The sequence below is a fragment of the Podarcis erhardii genome (genome assembly GCF_964252035.2).
Source record: "Podarcis erhardii genome assembly, chromosome: 2".
Lineage (NCBI taxonomy): Eukaryota > Metazoa > Chordata > Lepidosauria > Squamata > Lacertidae > Podarcis > Podarcis erhardii.
In genome coordinates, this window is record NC_138498.1 from 874,350 (window position 1) to 893,630 (window position 19,281).

General features: G+C 45.5%; 2 protein-coding genes across 2 annotated transcripts in view; one reads left to right on the forward strand and one right to left on the reverse strand.

Moving 5' to 3' along the window:
* MVB12A (multivesicular body subunit 12A) overlaps positions 1–4,936 on the forward strand; it is a 29,620-nt gene extending 24,684 nt beyond the window's left edge. Inside the window, exons 6-9 of the mRNA XM_081851893.1 lie at positions 3,866–3,975; positions 4,261–4,325; positions 4,534–4,590; positions 4,739–4,936. Of these exons, the coding sequence (XP_081708019.1) occupies positions 3,866–3,975; positions 4,261–4,325; positions 4,534–4,590; positions 4,739–4,801 (295 nt within the window). The 3' untranslated portion in view covers positions 4,802–4,936. The remainder of the gene's footprint in view (positions 1–3,865; positions 3,976–4,260; positions 4,326–4,533; positions 4,591–4,738) is intronic.
* A 269-nt stretch (positions 4,937–5,205) lies between these two features.
* The window catches only part of ATP13A1 (ATPase 13A1), a 35,332-nt gene continuing 21,256 nt past the window's right edge, over positions 5,206–19,281 (reverse strand). The window contains exons 10-26 of the mRNA XM_081851683.1: positions 19,015–19,141; positions 18,451–18,588; positions 17,248–17,368; positions 16,612–16,769; positions 16,084–16,259; positions 15,110–15,220; positions 13,891–14,016; positions 12,563–12,671; positions 11,878–12,077; positions 11,083–11,179; positions 10,486–10,673; positions 10,001–10,115; positions 9,317–9,513; positions 8,798–8,940; positions 7,311–7,422; positions 6,135–6,278; positions 5,206–5,574 (exon numbers count right to left, since the gene is read on the reverse strand). Of these exons, the coding sequence (XP_081707809.1) occupies positions 5,464–5,574; positions 6,135–6,278; positions 7,311–7,422; positions 8,798–8,940; positions 9,317–9,513; positions 10,001–10,115; positions 10,486–10,673; positions 11,083–11,179; positions 11,878–12,077; positions 12,563–12,671; positions 13,891–14,016; positions 15,110–15,220; positions 16,084–16,259; positions 16,612–16,769; positions 17,248–17,368; positions 18,451–18,588; positions 19,015–19,141 (2,373 nt within the window). The 3' untranslated portion in view covers positions 5,206–5,463. The remainder of the gene's footprint in view (positions 5,575–6,134; positions 6,279–7,310; positions 7,423–8,797; positions 8,941–9,316; positions 9,514–10,000; positions 10,116–10,485; positions 10,674–11,082; positions 11,180–11,877; positions 12,078–12,562; positions 12,672–13,890; positions 14,017–15,109; positions 15,221–16,083; positions 16,260–16,611; positions 16,770–17,247; positions 17,369–18,450; positions 18,589–19,014; positions 19,142–19,281) is intronic.

Sequence of the window (19,281 nt, forward strand, 5' to 3'; positions counted from 1 at the left end):
CTCTTCCCTGACATGACCTTCCAGATCCAACAGGTCATCATTTTTAAAAATTATCTAATCCCAGCTCCAGGAAATGCAAGATGCCTCCTCTGTCTATCAATAATTTATGTTTTATTATTGGTTTCTTCCCTCTCCAGATGAATCTTGAAATATGTCTTTGCCATTCTTTGAAGCAGCTCACATTGCTTATCACCAGGACTATAAATAAATGAAATAAAAACAGCAATTTTGGCAATACGTTCATCTTGATCACTAATATTCTGCCTAGTAATGACAAATTAATCTTTCCCCAATTTCCATTTTCCTTTTTATTTCTTTCCATAATTTTTCATAATTATCTTTAAATATATTCTTAGCTGTCAACTGTATTCCCAGGTATTTGACTTTTTAACATATATTTATCCCTGTTTTCTGCTGTATCTCCTTTTTATGTTGCTCTGAAACATTCTTCACAAAGAGTTTGGTCTTATTCTTACTCAGTTTAAAACCTGATAATTGTACAAATTCCTGCATTTTTTCTAATACTTTCAATAATGAATTTATGGGGTCCTCAACCATTATTACAAGGTCATCTACAAATGCTTTCAACTTGTATGCTTTATATCCTACTGTTATTCCTCTTATGGTTTCACCTGCTCTTATGTTTCTCACCAGGACTTCTAATATTAAAATAAACGAAAATGGTGACAAGCGGCACCCTTGTTTTGTCCCTTTCATGATACTACATTTTTCAGTAGTAACATTATTCAAAATTAATCTTGATTGTTGCTCTCAGTAAATTGCATCTATTCCTCTTGTAACCCTTTCTTCTAATTCCATATTTTCTAAAACCTTATGCATAAATGACCAAGAAATATTATCAAATGCCTTTTCAGCATCAATAAACATGAATGCTGCTTGTTTTTCATTTCTTACTTCCAGGTATTCTGTGACATCAATCATATTCCTTATATTATCCTTCATCTGACGTCCTGGAAGAAATCCTGCCTGGTCATATATAACAAGATTCCTTTCAATCTATTGGCCATAATATTTTACAAATAATTTATAATCGTTATTTAATAAGGAAATTGACCTATAATTCTTAGTTAATAACAAATCAGTCTCTTGCTTCAGAATTAATGTAATAAAGGCCTCTTTCCAAGTCTCTGATACTTTTCCTACTTTTAAAATTCTGTTCATTAAATTTGGCAATGGTTGCAATAAACAATTCTGTAATTTTTTTATAATATTTTGATGTTAATCCATTCTGTCCTGGTGACTTCCCTATCTTTGCTTATTTGATTGCATCGGCTTCCTCAGAGATATTTAATAGTGCATTTAATATAATTTTGGTTTAATACAGTGGTACCTCGGGTTACAAACACCTGGTTACGAACACTTCAGGTTACAGACTACGCTAACCCGGAAGTAGTACCTCGGGTTGAGAACTTTGCCCCAGGATGAGAACAGAAATCATGTGCTGGCAGCGCGGCAGCAGCAGGAGGCCCCATTAGCTGAAGTGGTACCTCAGGTTAAGAACGGACCTCCAGAACGAATTAAGTTCGTAACCAGAGGCATCACTGTATATAAAACCACTCCTCACTTCTTAGTTTTGTCTGAAGTTATAAATTCCATTCCAATTCTTTTATTTATCAAGACCCTTCTATGTCTCTTGGCCACATGAGTTTCTTGTCAACAAACTATATCTAGATTTTGTTTCAGTATTACGTGTTCAATTTTATGCCTTTTTACTTTGCTATTTAATCCATTTGCATTCCAGTTTAATATCTTCCTATCAGCCATTTTAATTGTCAATTATTAATGCATTGTTTTTTTCTTTTCTTTCTTCTTGCTTATCTATACTATGCTTTTCTTCCTCACCTCCTACCACTCCCTCTGGTTCTGTCAACAGTTTAGTCTCTTGTAACTCCTTTCGCTATGTCCTCAAAAATTTCTGGGCCTCCTCTATGTCAGTGAATCTATGTTTCTTGTTTTTGTATGTGAAGGAAATCCCTTCTGGAAATTTCCATTGATACAGTATTATGTGGTTTCTCAGGGCATCTGTCAGAAATGTATAATTAATGTGTTTTTTAAGAAGGCATTCAGGAATTTCCTTCAGGATAATAATATTTTTACCTCCAATTTGCAATCTGTTCATATAATTGGTTTGTATTATTCTATCCTTAATAGATCTTGAGTTAAAGGTCACCAGACAATCTCCTGGCAATTTTTTAATCTGCAAATTTTGAATTCACCTGTCAGTTGAACCATCCAAGAATTCTTGTTCAATTTGTAGCCATTTTGCTAACACCTCAGTTAAATATTCTCTTAAATCCTGTTTGCCTTCTTCTGGGACACCTCTCAGCCTAAGAACCAATTCCCTCTGTTTCATTTCCAAATTGATTTTTTGCAGGTTTGCATTATCACTGTGTAACAATTTCCTCTGATTGCCATATTGCATTTTAACTGTATTTGAATATTTCAAAATATTGATGGTTTTTATAAAGGAACAATAGTAATGCCAGTCAGAAAATTTTAGAGGACTAGGTGGAAGCTGATTGCATCGGCACCCCCAAGTTAAGGCAAAGAAGTTGTTTCCCATTCCCTGGAGCCTTCTGTAGGTATTGTCGGAAATCAAGCCCATATCAGGAGAAACTGGCAACTCTCCCAGGCACCCGGCTTGATCTCCTGTTGACCTCCCTGGCTGCATTCCCCAGCAAGATCCAGGCTAGGTCTCGATAGGCGATTCTTCTCAAACATGAGAAGATCACACCCCCTCTTTCCTGCCCCCCCGGCAGGGGAAAGAGATAGACAGAAACGTATTTACATGCCTTTATTTCTGTCTTTGCAGCATTACAAAAAACATGACTGCTCTCTTCAAGCTCCAGCAGTCTAGTGACAAACACTTCCTGCACTTCCTGGACAGGAATAAACGGAAGAGCTCATATTACACTCTGAGCTAATTCCGGTGCTTCGCACTGTGAATTGACTGTCCCTGTTTCCCACGGACAGTCCCAACATTCCCATTATGTTTTGCTTTCAAGCTAGCAGTTTGCAGCTGCATTGCTTCTATATCGTAACAGGTATATGGTTGTATCCATTGCTACTTCAGCTCAAAAAATCAGGTCCATTAATTTCACTGGGTTACGCTGAGTTTTTAAGTTAGTTTGCTACAACCCTTAGCCTTTTGTTGTATTAGCCAGTCAGAGCTGGTGACACCCGCCCCGCCCCCCGTTTCCGGATGGTGAGCAGCAGCCTTGATTATGACATGCTGTGCTTTGAAGAAGCTGCAGGTATCTCCAAGGCTCAGCATGACAAAGAACCAACCCATGGTCTCATTAGCTGTGGATGGGGGCACGTCCTATCATACTGAGTCACTGCAAGGCTCAGTGAGTGAATCTTGCCAGAATAAAAAAAAAGTAATTTGCTGTCTGCATTTGTTCAGAACATGCAACCCCAAACAAATTGGAAAAATACTACAGTGGTGCCCCGCAAGACGAATGCCTCGCAAGACGAAAAACTCGGTAGACGAAAGAGTTTTCCGTTTTTCGAGGTGCTTCGCAAGACGAATTTCCCTATGGGCTTGCTTCGCAAGACGAAAAGTCTTGCAAGTTCTTGCGAGTTCGTTTCCTTTTTCTTAAAGCCGCTAAGCCGTTAATAGCTGCTTAGCCGCTAATAGCCGTGCTTCACAAGACGAAAAAACCGCAAGACGAAGAGACTCGCGGAACGGATTAATTTTGTCTTGTGAGGCACCACTGTACAGAGAAAGCTAGCATAGAAGATGAGAAATCCATTGTGTGGCACTCTTGAGAGAGTCTGGCTTGTAATTCATCAGGAGTCTTTATAAGATTGCTGTGAACAACTTTCTAATCTAATCCTGCAGTGTAGTCCTTCCATCAGAAAAGCCTGTGGTTCCACCCGGTCCCAAAAGGCAACCTACCCTGAAGCGGAATGAGTCTATATATGACACTTCAAACGTCTATGGCATCTCAGGTAGGTATCCAGAATTCTATGGGCTGAGGCACTAAAACTTAGTTTGCTTTGTGTGAGTTGCTTTTTCCTTGAGAGCTCTCTCACTACTTTGCTTAGGAGCAGAGATTGCTACTTTTTCAGAACCTGTCTTGCACAGACTCTTGGGCTGCTCTTGCTTTCATAGGAAAATGGCAAAACAGCATTGTGATTGAGTGGAGCATTTTGCCCTGTAGATGAGGGGTGGCAAATGTTTCCTTGTCCTTTACACTGTCACATGAATAACCTAACTCTTTTTCTCCCTCTTAGCCATGGATGGAGTGCCCTTCACCCTGCACCCCAAGTTTGAGAGCAGCATCTCCAAGGGCACAAATGTAAGAATTAGTCTCAATTCCAAGTGTGTTGTCAGTACTGTAGGATCTGCCTTTAAGGGAAGATGGGGGTGGTAATCAGAACTTGTTTTCCAGAGGGAATGGTGGTAAGAGTTTTTAGTTGTGCCAATATTGGTTTTGAGGTGAGGTCTTGGGAAATTAAGATGTAGTGAGGCAAAAATAATTACTTTGTTTGCTCTTTATTTTCTAGGCCTATTCTCTGTTTAAAAGCTTGCATATCAAATCTCTTGCCGATATTGAGAAAGAGGTAAGCAGCAGTTGAGGCTTTTCAATGTACTTATTAAGCTGTCCTTAAGAGAAATTTTGAGACTATCATTCCTGTGTTGTCTACTCTAGATATAGTTGTGTGGTGTGATGTGATGTGATTTATAAAGGCTGTTTTGTTTTGCTTTCAGTACAACTATGGCTTCGTCGTCGAAAGAACTGCTGCTGCTAGACTCCCCCCCAGCATCTCCTAGCATCAGTAATTTGTTTGACAGTGTGCTTTTTTGCTATTGGGACTCGTAGCCCATTCACCACATAGGTGTTCTTTAAAAAGAAATAACTAGCAGGTACATTACTTTAGCAGCTCAAGTTTGTAAATATAATCTTGCCTGATAAGTATCAAACTTCTGTACAGTGTTTATGTTTTACTTTCTATGCAAAGCACTACTTTTATGAGCAGATTTTAGCTTTACCTTTAAAAATATTAATGGCCTTTCTGAGTAGGCTGCCTCGTATATAATGAAAGTATGACTTCCATAGAAATACAACACTAATTTTAACTGAAAGTGAAATGAGAAGACTTCCAGCCCCAAACTCCCAGGATGTTGAATTGGGCACAATAGGAATGGATTTTACCACAAAGAAAACTCCAGCCATATTTCAAAATGCATTGATTGCCATTTAATTACCAAATCCCATTACCACCTTTTGAGGAGTGTAGGGGTAGTATAAAAGTCAGCAGGTGCTGTCAAGTCTGGGAAACAGGTGGAGCTTGGTGTAGCCCCCGGGGCATCGCCTTTGTTGAAGTCGCCTGCCAGTACCAAACTGGAGTAAGAGAGGGCTGTCCAAAGAATAAATATTCTTCTTGCAAAACTGTACACTGGCTGTTCCTTTTTTGGCCAGGGATCTGTTCATCTCAAGAAGGCACTCTGAGCTTTGTGCTGCCAAGAAGAAACTGTAGGATTCTGTCTACAAGTAGGGCAGTGACAAAGTTTGCCAGAAGAACTTGAGTGATCACCATCTTGAACTGCAATAAAAGGATAAAAAACCATGAATGTTCCCCAATAGCAACATTTATTCCACTACACTTTTTGGTGACTTGCCAAAAATAATTATCTTGAGCTGAACTGAAATTGTGCCACTATCACAGTAACCTAAGGAAGCAACTTAAATAAGCTGGATTTGTGAACATATTCATGACTGGTTGGAGATATTGCATTGAGACCAAGTACAAAGTACATGTTTGCCACTTAATAGCTCACAATAGCTGAACTACAACACTGCCAACATCACTATTTTGTGGGGGGAGGGCGCAGCGGCACAAAAAAGGTACATGTTCAGTTCTACTTGTTATTCCTTTTGAGTACAATTATCAGGGATCACATTTTAAGATATATGCATTTCCTTGAGTCATTCAGGGATGATGAGAGTTGCAGCCAAAACATCTGGGAGCACCAGTCAGAGAAGGATGATCTAGGCTCTCCCTGGTTAAGATGCACACTGCTACATTTCTGAAACTCCCCAGTAGAAAAAAACCCCTAAACACAATCCCCAAGTAAAGACCTAGGAAGGATCCTGCCTACTCACCTCTGTTGGGATGTCTACCAGTCCAAACTGTTCATTGAACTCGGGAGAGGAGCCTGTCAAAAGGGCTACAATGGCCAGCCCAGAGAGAATGATGCTCCACAGCAGAGGTTTGTTTTCCCGCAGGCTTTCCATGAATGGATGGCCCTTGAGCAACAAAGACAAGGATGGAAAGGGCAGTCAAGAACCAGATTGCAGGTATCACCAACCCAAATACTATCACCCCAAATAGTCGTTTTTTGTCTTCAACATACATGCATCTGGAGACTGGTTGCATGTTGCAGGCCAAAATATCAATGTCTATTGGCTAGCCATTTATTTCATTAGCAAGATTTTTGTGAGGTTGAAGTTGATTTTAATCTCTCCTAGGCTGGGTGGTGGTGGGATTGGAACCAAAGACATGGTCTGCTCAGTCCCGTGCCCTGCTGATGGGGGGTAGAAGAGCACTTGCACGCCTGTTCTTTTTTTTAAAAAAACAGCAACCACAACTATTTCCCTCTCATCAGGGAGGAAAATGAATGGTAATAATGCCAGCTCCTGGGCTGAGTTTATTTCTTGGTCCAGGGGCCTGTTGGAAGACTGGGAAGGCAATAGATCCTTTGGGTTCATTGCCTCCCCCTGGTACATCCACTTTTATTTCCAGGGACAAGAGGGTTGCAGGAAATATGTGTATGTCAGAAAGCAGTCCTGGTATTTATTGGAACACACAGTCGATCTCAAGTAATGGATTTCACAAGACTTAAATGCAAATTTTTGGCTTAAGTAGTTTCCTTTGTACTCAAGCTTATCCCAGCCATATGAGCAATTGCCAAAAAAGGTCTGGCTCTCTTTGAACCTCTCTTCTGCCCCCACCAATAAAATGAAAATATTTAGTACTTCTCATACTAGGGCACCCTGAAGAACTCAAAGTAGAGCATCAGATCATCTAATCTGCTTGCAACATGCAGACTATTCAAACTAATCTACACAGACAGAGAGTTTCCGTACTTGGCCTGGCAAAACTTTCTAGCACTCCTTGTTCCACATGGCTTCACACTCCCTTTGAGATCCCTGGCCACCAGCATCTTGCAGAATAGCCTTCAAATGGAGAATTAGGCTCCAGCACGACAGGTACCAAGTGAAGCAGGGAAATAAATTACAGCACACCCTAGAGAGCTAAAAAAACTGAGCACACCTCACCTTATAGTTGATGGCAAATGTTGCCATCTGCATGGCCATGGACATGATGTAAACCGTGCTGTTCACCAAACTGGGTTCAAACTCTTTATAGAGATCTACAAAATCATCTTTCCTTAAAAGAAACAGAGAAAGGCTCTTGACAATTTGACTCCTTAAAATTCAAGTTATTGTCCTAGGAAGTGTAGGGTCACATGGTAACCAAATAGCAGCACCAGCGGGCTACTGAGCCTCCACCTCCCATTTCCTTCCCTGTCTTGACTTGGGACACAGTATTTCTACACTTCTGCTTCTCATTTCCTTGGCTTTTCATTCTTATTTTGTCAGCTCTTAGGTTTCTTGCTATTTCGTTTTCGTCTCCAAACAGAACTATTCTGTCCTTTCTCCCTCTGGTGTGTTGGATGCTGTTCATGGGAAAGACTTGTGGGAGGAGAAGACCAACATTGTTAGAAATAAAAGAGACCAGCTCCCAGGCCTTCCTCAGCAGTCTCCTTCGCCAGTTCCCCAGCAGAACAGGTGACTTTGCCCTTTGCCCCCTGAGCGCGCCTGGGCATGCAGCACATCCCCATTTTAAAACATGTCCTGTCTGACAGTGGCTATGGCACTGACTCTCTTGGGGAAGGGGAGCGTCCCTATACAGCGCCACTCTGATCACCACAGAGAGAAGGTTTGTGGCAAGTCTGGGGAGGGAGTGGCTATTCTGTAACCATTTTCTGTGTGCCAACAATACACGCCTCCATTGTGGATGAAGCATTTACTGGCACCTCCTGCCGCCAGAGGGTGCAACTGTGGCCCACCTCCGAGAGTGCTCAAGAGTTGAGCAACAGTTGGGCCCAGACCTAGAAGGCTGTTCCTAAGCCTGATAGCTGTTCACCCAACAACGCAGTCATCCTTACTAGCACACAGAGATAGGTGCCAGTTTTATCTTCATCAAGGAGTTTTGGTTGACTTCAGCCCTACATCTGTCCACTCAGACCAGAGGGGTAAACAAGCTCATGAGTTGGCATCCCACCCCCTGCCACTCTAAAAAACCCCAAGGAAAACAAAAACCTGCTTTGTGTAGTAAGACACCTACAAGCATGCTACAAGTCCCAGAACTATCTGGCCACTCCTCAGGAGACTTAATGGAGGACTCCCCTAACCCTCGTGTTCTCCCAGGGGCCGGTTGTGCAAGGTGGAAGGACTGGGGCTGATGGAACCCTTTGGCTATCTCTCCTCCTCCTTTACAGGACCCTTTTCCAGGGCTTCTCTGAGGAAGGACCATGGATGGATGCAAGGGGACAGTTCTGATTGTCCTAGGACAGTGATCGTGTTAACCCCCAGTTTCATGGATGTCTCTTGCATTCACACCTGCCCTGGGAAGTGTGTTCATGTTAAGGGAGCAACATTCCTTCTGGCCCATAAATTCCAGCCTGCCGATACCAATTCCACTGTGAGCAATATCCTTTCACATTTTCATAGTTCCAAGCTTAAATCCAAGCAGCACTCACTTGGGGTCACTGCGGGCCTGTGCACCTCGATACAGATAAACCAGGCTGACAAAGTGAACCATGAACTGCAGCAGCACTGTAAGCACTGTGTAGAGGTTGAAGATATTAGGGAGTGGACGCTCCTGGGAGAGGGTCTTCAGAGGCTGGAAATAAGAAGAAAAGGGGTCAGGACCAGGCAGCCACAAGCCGCCCCGAACGGCTGGGGCAACCCAATCAGAAGGGTGGGGTATGAATAATAAATGTTATTAGCAGCAGCTGTCCTGGGTTTGTGAGCCAGCTGCATTCTCTTGCAAATATTTGGGAAGCAGTCCATGTTGAACCCTGCACACACCAACCGCTTTGGAAAGTGGTCTCAAAGAAAGAAAAAAGTATGTCAATGTGGCAAGGCAGACCAATTTTGAAAGTTGCTTTAAAACATGGAAGGGCTGTAAGGAAAGAGTGCAAATGATGAACAGGGTAGAACGGCCTTTTCTGCACAAAGGAAGTGATGGTTGCCTCCCTTCTCATCACCTTTCTTACCTTCGACCGGGAGATGAAAAGGAAGCAGCCAGCCAGCAGCAGCCCTTGCAATGTAGCCTGGAAATCACTGAACTTGACCCCTTCCAAGTAAAGGACACTCTGGCTGTAAGCCAAGATTAGTGCATTCAGAGCCAAGATCTTGAACATCTGGAGCGTGGTGACCAGAGTGCAGCGGCCCTGCTTGATCACATGGCAGACTGGAGGAGGAAATAACACTTTGCTTGCATGAGATGTACTAGTTGCCCTTCCCTCTTTAGATCTACACGGCTGGAGTATCTGTGAAGGAAAAGCCCAGAAAGGCTGGCAGAAGGCCAGTTCCAGCCCTGCTCTGGGCACTCAGTCAATGAAACCTCTAGTGGATTGGCTTGGGTTGCTCTGGAGGCCACAAACTGGAAATCAAATTAAAAAACTGGGTGGGGCAGGACTCAGAAGAGCTGTTTCATGCTTTCCCAGCCCCTTCCCATACACAGTGCCAGACTAATATTGCACTTCACCTCTTACAGTGCAAACATAAAACGTGCATAGTTTAAAGATTCCAAGTTAGTCACATGCACACAAACAGTGCAAAAAAAGAGGCTCAATGGTTGCATTTACATGCAAAACATGCCTGGAGGTGTCCCCATCCTTCAGAGTTGGTCCAAGTACTGCCTTGCCCCAAACAAGTTCTCTCCCCTCCCTACTTACTGCACTGAATTGAGGAAAGCTTGGAGGTGAAAGGAGCCGCAATGCTGGCATCACCCAACTTCACAATGGGGACCTGCTCCTCCTCCAGATCCTTCAGCACCTGGCTAATTCTCTCCTGTTAGGAAGAAGGGGGGGGGGGGACGACAGAAGACATGCGGTTTCATCCACAGCAAAGCTATCCTCAGAGATACATTCCAAATGCCAACCTTACAAAGCCAGTCACTAGGAAAAGTAAAGAGGACATGAAGAGGATAGAGTTGCTTGGTTCATGGTCACTGGAATTTTATTATTTTTTAAATCTAGGTCAGACTAAGGACAAGGCCAGCTTCCATTCACCCTAGTGACTTTTCTTCCAGCATACAATGGGTGCAGGGGCAGAGCCAAGTGTGTCTCTCCCTGTAACCTCTTGGAATTTCACAAAGGAAAAGGTCCTGAAGCACAAGGGAGTCCAATATGGGGGGAGGAAGGAGAACCCAGCAACTTACCCGCTGCATGGCAAGCTGCTCTTCTCTGTGCAACATAACCCTGTGCTTGGCAGCCCGGGAGGTGGGCCTCATGTTGCTGCCAACCAGGGAGGGGGGCAAAGCAGGTCTCCCGTCAGCAGGGCCATCGCGGGGCGGCCTCTTCCTGCGCTCAGGAATTCGTTCAGGTGCATTGGCCAGTAGAGCCACTCCTGCAAGAACAAGTCAGATCACAGAAGATATTGGGAGGTGTCTGGCAAGCTGCTTTCAGAACAGAAAAGTTTAGGCAGTTCCCTTGTTCCGCATCCCAACTGGATAGGAAGGAGGCTTTTTAGAGGAGAGGGTAGCAAGAGAAGTTTTACTATGACACCTGCAAAATTGATCAGTAGGCCGAGTATATGTTGCTCAAAGCACACAGAAGCTGTAAGATGAAGAGGTAGCCAGAGTACAGAAAAACTTGTTAAAGAGGCATTTTCTTTTGTAAGAGGTGGGAGAAATGCCTCATAAACTGATGATTGCCATCCATGCCTGGCTTATGTAAGCTTGTCCATTAAATATTCATTCTTAAAAATCCGAAATTCAATTAATCAGTGGCACTTTTTGAACAGAATAAACACTCACCCACATCAGCATGCTTCAGAGCTCCCACATCATTGGTCCCATCCCCACACATCAGCGTCACATAGCCAAGCCCCTTCAGTGTTGTGATAACAAACTCCTGCAATGAGAAAGCAGAGTGAGGAAGAGGGCCTGCCACCCTCTGCTCAAATCCATGCCATCAAAGAGATTGCTTCTCTTCACCCAAACATGTAGACTCTTGTGAGTTGACTACATGTCAGCATCCTCATTCAATGGGAAGGTAAGGGAGCCCATTTGGCAGCAGATAAAATCCTTTCCATGACTCCACTAAGCTTATGCATTTGATGGCAAGAGTCAAGTGATAAAAAACAAGTACATGGACATCTGGTGCTTGTGGTAAAAGAGGCAGCCCACTTCTAGTTAGACCAAAGAGGCTAGTGAAAGTCTGCATGTTCTTATACTAGCAGAAGTTGCTCTGATAAAAGGATATTATTATTTCCATTTAATTTTTTATTTGTACAGCTGTGCCCAGGATTTTGACTCCAAGGCACTTGCTACTCCTGCAACATTCCACCTCTGTGGCAGATTTGACTAAGAGGCAGTGACTGGGCTCCAGGCCACTCCAAGAGCACAATGGCAGATACAGGATGCAAACTCTTCAAAGATGGTGCTATATGCCAGGTTGTAGGCTGTCCATTTGTTCCACTGAGCCAGGGACAATCCAAACACCTGCTGCTCTTTTACTACTAGTGGATGAGAGAAACATGCCCCCCCGGATCCTTGGGCTCTCTGGCCACAAGGGCCTGAAGAATGTTGCGGTGAGGAAGCACCTCTCACCTTCTGCTTGGGTGCAACTCGCGCAAAGACCTGCACATGTGGAATGAGCCGAAGCAGCAGCTGGGCATCTGTGGCCTGCAGCTGAGAGAGTCCCTCTCCTGTGACACACAGGTTGTGGTCCCTGGTCAGCTCCTGTAGGGAATCTGGGACGATGGGGAGAGTGACGGTGCCGCTGATGGACTGCCACTGCCAGCTGCAATCTGGAATAGAGGGTTTGATTAAGGGGGAGGCAAGCATGGGTTTGATTAAGGGGGAGCATGAGGAGGGGCTGCCTGCTTTGCAGAACCAGCCCAGGGAAGAGAGCTATCCTGGGCTCCACCATCCCAAATTCCTCCCCTCCATGTACACTCAACAAGCCTTCCCCCCCCACCCCCCGCACACGTCCCTTCCACTACCTATCAACCATTTGCAGCTGCTTCCAGAGTCTCCATCACATTTCTCACACTGCATTTCTACACCATACATAGCTCGTAGTAGTAAACTGACCCCCCCTGTGCTAACCAGGGCAAGACCTTTCACCAGCACCTTCAGAAAGCTGAATTATACACTGTGTACCATGTTCTGTACTATTCCTGCGCTTTTGCAGCATCACAGAATCCTAGCCATGTGCTGCTGCCTTGTGGGGCTCTGGATGATTATCTGCTCCACCCTGACCACGTCCACCTGCCTCCCTCAGCCTCTCTACCTTTGTCACAGGGCGGCTGCAGGATGAGCGTCTGCTCCTTCTGGGTGAAGTGCAGCTCTTGGGCCACGTGGCAGGCAGTCAAGGGGTTGTCGCCTGTTATCATCACTACCTGAGAAGAAGTAAATGGAAGCATCAAGGGACATTTTCCTAAGCAGGGACTGGAGATGCAATGCACATGTGCCACACAGACCTGGATCAGAGGGGCTGGAAAAAGCTTTAAAAACTGTTTTGTATATCACAAAATTAGTGTTACATTGTACCTCAAAGCATGTTCTCTTCTAAAATGCCTGTGCGTGTGTGGTTTCTGAAACATCTTTTGCTGGAGGAAACAAAGCTCCAGCAAAATATGGAGGAAACAAATATTTTGCTGGAGGAAAGAAACCTCTTTCTGTACAATAGGGAAGATCATAGCACATTCCCTTGTCTTGGCCAACTTTCCACCACCAGCGATATCGCAAGCTCAACAACCGTTACAATAAGAGCCATTTGACACATCCCTCCATCTTTCAAACCTCTCCACTGTCCCCCACAGCCCCAGTAATTATCTCTATTCCATTCCCAGAAGTGCAGTATACCTTCCCACCTGATGGGGGTGGGGTGGGGAATACTTCATTTGCATGAAGGATAGTCTGCTTCTTCTCCTCTCTAGCCTACCCCCCCCCGAAACACAGTGGGGAGCTCTCTCATCCTGGAATGGTCCTTTAGCTACAAGCACTAAATGAAACCTTCCAGGATGTCTTGGAATACTAGATGCTGGGGAGCAACTGGCAGGGGTGTCTCCTGCCATCTCAGCCAGCCTAGAGGGGGGCCAGAGGCATCTAAGAGGCTCAGGTGAAACAGGATGCTGGGCTAGTCAGGCTTTTGATCTAACCCACCCGGGCTCTTATTATGTTTCAGATTCTTATCTTTTCTGCAGCAGTGCCTCTCTGGAGCACCATCCTAGCTTATCAACTTATGTGAACATGAGTGTGAAGAGTTTTTTTTCCTGCAAGCATAGGACATCTCCAATCTCCCAAGCAGAGGATTGTTAAAGAGTGTGGAGGAGGGAAACACCATTCTTGTACACCTTGGCATTATGCTCAAATCTTTGCCTTGGGATTTGCTGTGCATGGGGAAGGGCTGATCACAATGAGACAAGAGAACTTTTGTTCAAAATGGCAGCAAATGGGAAACAAAGACTCTGGACAAGTGGGGGGAGGAGAAGGAGCAGCAGGGATAGAAATAGGAAAGCAGGTGGGACTGTGCAGGCCAGTTCCTCAGCTTGCCTAGGACTCCCATGTCTCCATCTTCCACTATATCTCAGCCAGCAGGCATGCTTTTTCACTCACATGATGCGAGGCATTGAGGATTTCACGGATGACGGGCTTGGAGTCCACTTTAAGGGGGCACGAGACCACGATGAAGCCCATGAATCGCAGGTCACACTCAAGCAACTCTCGTTTCATCTCTCGTGCCTTCAGATGAGAGGGAGAACAAAGATCAGCGCTTTGTCCAACTGAATATTTAGATGCCCCACATGAAGAATCTCCCATAGAAATTCACACCCTGATTCTAGGGGCAACCCTCAGACTGCAGACAACATTGGGATTGCTTGGTAAACTTCCTAGTCCATACCTCACATGGCAATCTGACATGTCAAAAGAGCACCCAGGTCTCACCTGGAATTCTGCTTTGTGAAGGTGGTGTGCTGGAGACCATTGACTAAGTTCCCCCCATGCTTGTGCCAAGTCAGAAATCCTCGCCCACTTAAATAGCACCTGCTCTGGCACAGATGAGCGTCATGGAAAATCCAGTCCCCCTGCCCTGGGCAGCCCATTCCAACCAACTTGCCAACCAGTCAGCAGACTTCCTTTTCCATTGGGCTTGATCAGTTTACTCCGCCCAAATCTTTTTGCTCACCCCTTCTCATAACCTCTGCATATCCACAAACTCTCCAGTCCAATCGTCATCTTCTCTCACATCAACTCTCTTCACCACACACAGAAACTCATTCATTGTCCACCAACTCCCTGAGTTCCCTCCCATCTCTCTGCCTTCTGCCCTGGTGGCCAGCTATGACCCTTCCTCTAAAGTCATAAAGGCTTTCCCCTTCCACATTGCCGTTACTGGGCTGGGGGGGGTGTCTTTGCAAAAAAACCCACATTGACATTGCTTTCCACTCATCCTCATCTGTCAGTTTCTAACTTCTCCCTCTAGGCTGCCTTGTGCATTTATTTTGGACTGTAAACCCTTTGGCCAGGTCACTTGTGCACTCAGACTTTTAGCCAGGCTGCACAGATTGACCTTGCTATGTGAAAAGCAACCCTCTTGTGCTTTGTCAGAACTCTGAATGCTCCTCTCTACCCCGCAAAAGGAAGGAAGAGGCGTTCAAGGCCAACCATGAGCAAGGGGCCAGTGTGGGCTGGTTTTATCCTTCAGTTTATCTCTAGCACAACTAACTTTACCCATAAGAGAGGCCACAATCTGGCACATACAGAGGCACCTCCCACAGCAACAGGGTCCCGACAGAGCATGTGGAAGGTGTCGCCTGTGCAGGCCAAAGCCTACCTGCTGATGCGTGAGGTGTCCCAATTCCTTGTAGCCGAGTGCCAGGACCCTGGCTCCCTCGCGTGAGATCTCTGTGTGGATACTGTTGTAGCTACTGGGGCACTGAGAGAACTGCACGAGAAAAGAGAGGGGCAAAGAGGGACAGTCACAAAAGAATGTGAAGGCAGGGGAAAGAAGCCCCCCGCCCTGAGCACGTCTCCTTGTGAGCCACAAAGCACCAGAACAGCAGAGGCTCTGGCAGCCTTGGAGGGTGAAGCTGAAGGTTACCAGGTCCAGGAGAGACAAATGGAAGTACATTGCATTCATTCCCACAAGCTGTAGTAGAGGCTGCCAACTTAGACGGCTTCAACAGAGGCTTAGCTACATGCAGGTAAGGCTGCTAGTTATGGTGGCTCAGCATATCAGTTGCTGGGGAACCTAAGTGGGAACAGCACAGCTGCACTCATTCTGCCCTGCTTGCCATCTTCCCAGAGGCATCTGGTTTGCCAAGGTGAACACAGAATGCTGGACTAGATGGGCTTTTTGTCTGATCCAGAAGGGTTCTTATGTTCTAGCAAAAAAAACCCGACTAAAGTTTAACAACAGCATTGTCAAGCTGCCAAACATTGTTTTGATAATAGAGCACTTCACGAAATCAAAGGCACTCTGGGTATCACGTTTTTAGCTCTGGCCATTTGGCTCCCCACCCCCGACCCTGCTTAGCTGCATGGGCCTTGCTGCCACGCCCTCCTATCTTCAGCATGTTATCTGGCCTCCCCACAATCCAGGGCATAAAATGCTCATCTGTCACTAGGCCAATGTGTGGAAGATTCAAGTACTTCTTTTGGGAAGGTCTTCCAGTCTGTGAGTCGCAAGGCTTTTCTCCGTGTCCAATCCTGCTCAGTTCCTAAGCATTCCCTGCCTTGGCACCAGCCCATTTCATGGCTATAACAATAAACCAAGAGATAAAGTCACACCCATCTCCCTTTGCTCACCATTTTGTGCAGCGTCTCCGGGGCCCCCTTCACAGTTGCAATGTAACACAGATCAGTGGAGCCGACCTTCTCGTAGGAAGCCAAGACCGACATTCTTTTCAGGGCACTGGCAAAATGAAAGCGCTGGTGAATTTTCAGTCCCTGAGTTTTAATACTTCGGGAGAAAACTTTCTCATCTGGAAACAAAGAGATCGGGAAATCCTGAAAGGGTTCAACAGCACCACAAGCAGCAATCCTCCCCTCGGGCTCCTGGGAGTGACAAAGGGGCCCTGAGCCCACAGGATGCATTCCTTAGCAGAACAAGGAAGCCCTGGCTCCCCCAGCGCACAGTCACGGAACATAAAATGGGTTTCTGGAAACACTGAAGCAGCCTCAGAGTCAGACCGGCTGGCTAGTCAGATGCTGATTCACACCTAGTTCCAAACATTGTGAAAGAAAGTTGCAGGCAAGCTTCGCTCACTCTAGTAGAATTGAAAGGTAAGGGAGCTATGGAAAAAGGCATGCAGCTCAAAAATGAAGCAAGCCTACCTTTGGTCAGAGTCCATTCCACAGCCGTTAGCATGGCTTTCTCTAGAGGGTCACCCACCAGAGTCCCATCATCCAGCTGCATAAGGGAGTGGCATGTGGCGATGACTCGATGTGTTTCAATAGGAATGTCAGACACAGGGGTCACCTCTTTCCCATCTCTGCAATAGTGGAGATTACACAGAGATCAATTACTCCAGCTGAAGGACAACTACTGACATTAGTATGACAGAGGACTTGAGAAGGACGCAGATTATTATTACAGTGAACATATAGCAGTTCCAATAACCAATGTGGAAATGAGAATTTGCTAGCGGCTACATGCAAACATTACTTTTACAATCTTCTCTGCCAGGGATGGGGAAGCTGTGGCCCTCCCATCAGCCCAAGCCCAAATGACCGATGGTCAGGGGGCTTGGAAGCGAAGCCGAAGGTAGATATCCTGGCTGGATATCTCTATTATTGCCTGAGAACACAGGTGAGGCTTTTGTTTGTTTGTAAGTCTCTTTGGGTGGCCCTGGGCAAGATAAAGTGACTCACAAATAAAATAAAATAAAATAATAGTAATAATTTAAAAAGTGAAGAGAGCCCATGATCGCTCTGAACAGCCTCCTTTGGCTCACCCCACCAAGGACCTACCTGAGCCCAGCCACACCTCTCACCACTAGGCTGTCACTGGTCAGGGTGCCCGTTTTATCAAAGCAGCAAATCTGGACCTTCCCTGCAAAGGGGATGCGGAATGGCTCGGTGCAGTAAACATCTTCAAGACAACAAAGAGAGAGGGAGAGGTCAGCGATCACTACCCCCCCTTTTTTCTACTGGGCCCCACTAATGGTGGTCAAAAATTTAAAATATACCTTCCTTTTTGTGTGAAGGCCTCCTCCATCACTGCCCTCTCTCCAAGCAGAGGAGGAGGAGGCATATGTGCGCGCGCCTGCACACACATACACAATCCAGTGAGGAAAACGACACGGGGGTCTGTACCCAGTGAAGTCACTTTGCTTGTGCAACAGAACTTCCCCTCTCCTTGCATGCCCACTGCCAAATCTGTTCTGGAGGCTTGGGAAAACCCCAAAAAACAGTTCTGGGGGGGCATATGGGGGGGAGGAGAGGGATGGGCAATTCTGTTGCACAAGCATAAGTCTTTGTGGCTACTACCCAGTAAGTTTAACAAAAGGACAAACTTGCTTGTACTCATTTGCTATGCAATTACAAGATAAAGGGTATACCCACCTCTCAGATGGTAAACATGAAACAGTTCTGTTTGGGCATGGACTGAGTGGCCACGGAAGAGAAAGGGTTTATTTTAGTAATGAGTTTTTACAAACGCTTACTTCTAGGAGGAATAGGGCAACAAAGCCAGTGGTTCTAAGAACTATGGGCTGCTTCACCATGGCAACAGGGATTCCGCTCTCGGGCCAATGGTCCCAGACATCTCATAGGAGGACACTCAAGTCCATGAGACAGGATGGTAGGCATTCTAAATCAAGACGTGGGGATGAAACCTTATGGTGGGGAGGGGGGAGAGAAGGGAAAGATTAAGCCCCTTGTTCATGGGACCTGAAGTCTATGGGAATCTGAGAGGGGATAAGTGCTGGACAAGACCCCTACATCTAGCCAACTATTATATAAGCAACTTCTTATGTTGCGCTTTGTTTATAAGGCCATAATAGTCAAATATTGTAGAACACAGTATCCTGCAATAAAAATAAAGTTAGCAAACTGCTCAGAACCTGAGGGTAGAACAAGCTGTGAAATAAATAAAACAGGGACACTTCCTAGAAATGCAATCAGGTCAGCAGTTTCACCCCCTGCAATTTCTTGGTGAGGCTTGGTACTTACACAATTTGGCGAGAGCAATGAGTGAGGTGTTGACAGCCAGAGAGAGCTCGATGGGGAGTTCAGGTGGGACAACTGAGGTGAGGATTAAAGTGCATTCCAGAAAGAGCTTGTAACGGTTCCTGCTGGGGTCCTTGGTGCCTTGGGAAGGGGAGCAGACACATATTTATGCCATTTTACTGCTGCAACGTCCACCAATACAATCAGAACAATGTTTCCCAAACCACATGCTGTGGAATGCCTATGAGCTACAAGAGAACTGCTAGTGTGCCAGGAGAATTTTTTTTTTTTTTTTAAAGAGAGTTAAGTTTCTTGTGATCTCAGCATCTCCACCCACAGAAAAGGCTGCCAAATCATGTGTACAGGATTTACTGTTCTAGGGAGCAATGGATACATAGCAGGACAGCCCATCATCAAGGACAAAACCATCTAGGTGAGGCTGCATCCCTGTCAACACTCAGGCAGCCATGTCAAATGTATGCTCCTTCTACGAAACCCCAACCTGGGCCCTCATGGATACTATTTTCTGATCTGTAAGAAACCTAGGTTCCAGAAATAAAAAATCACCTTCAACCCACACATACGCTGCCGCTGCAATGGCAAAGACGAGCAGGAAGAGGATGAAGATGAAGGTCTCCAAGTTGTTGGCTGTCACCCGCTTCACACCAAACAGGATGGTACGCAGAAGCTTCCCCTGGGAGGGAGGAAGAGTTGTCAGGGGGAGGCAGCAATAACCTCCCTCAGGAGAAGTGGCAGGAAATGTTTTTAGTTAACTTGAGACTAGGGGCAGTGAGAGAGCAATAAAACAAGACTTTTAAGAACTTCTTATTGAGA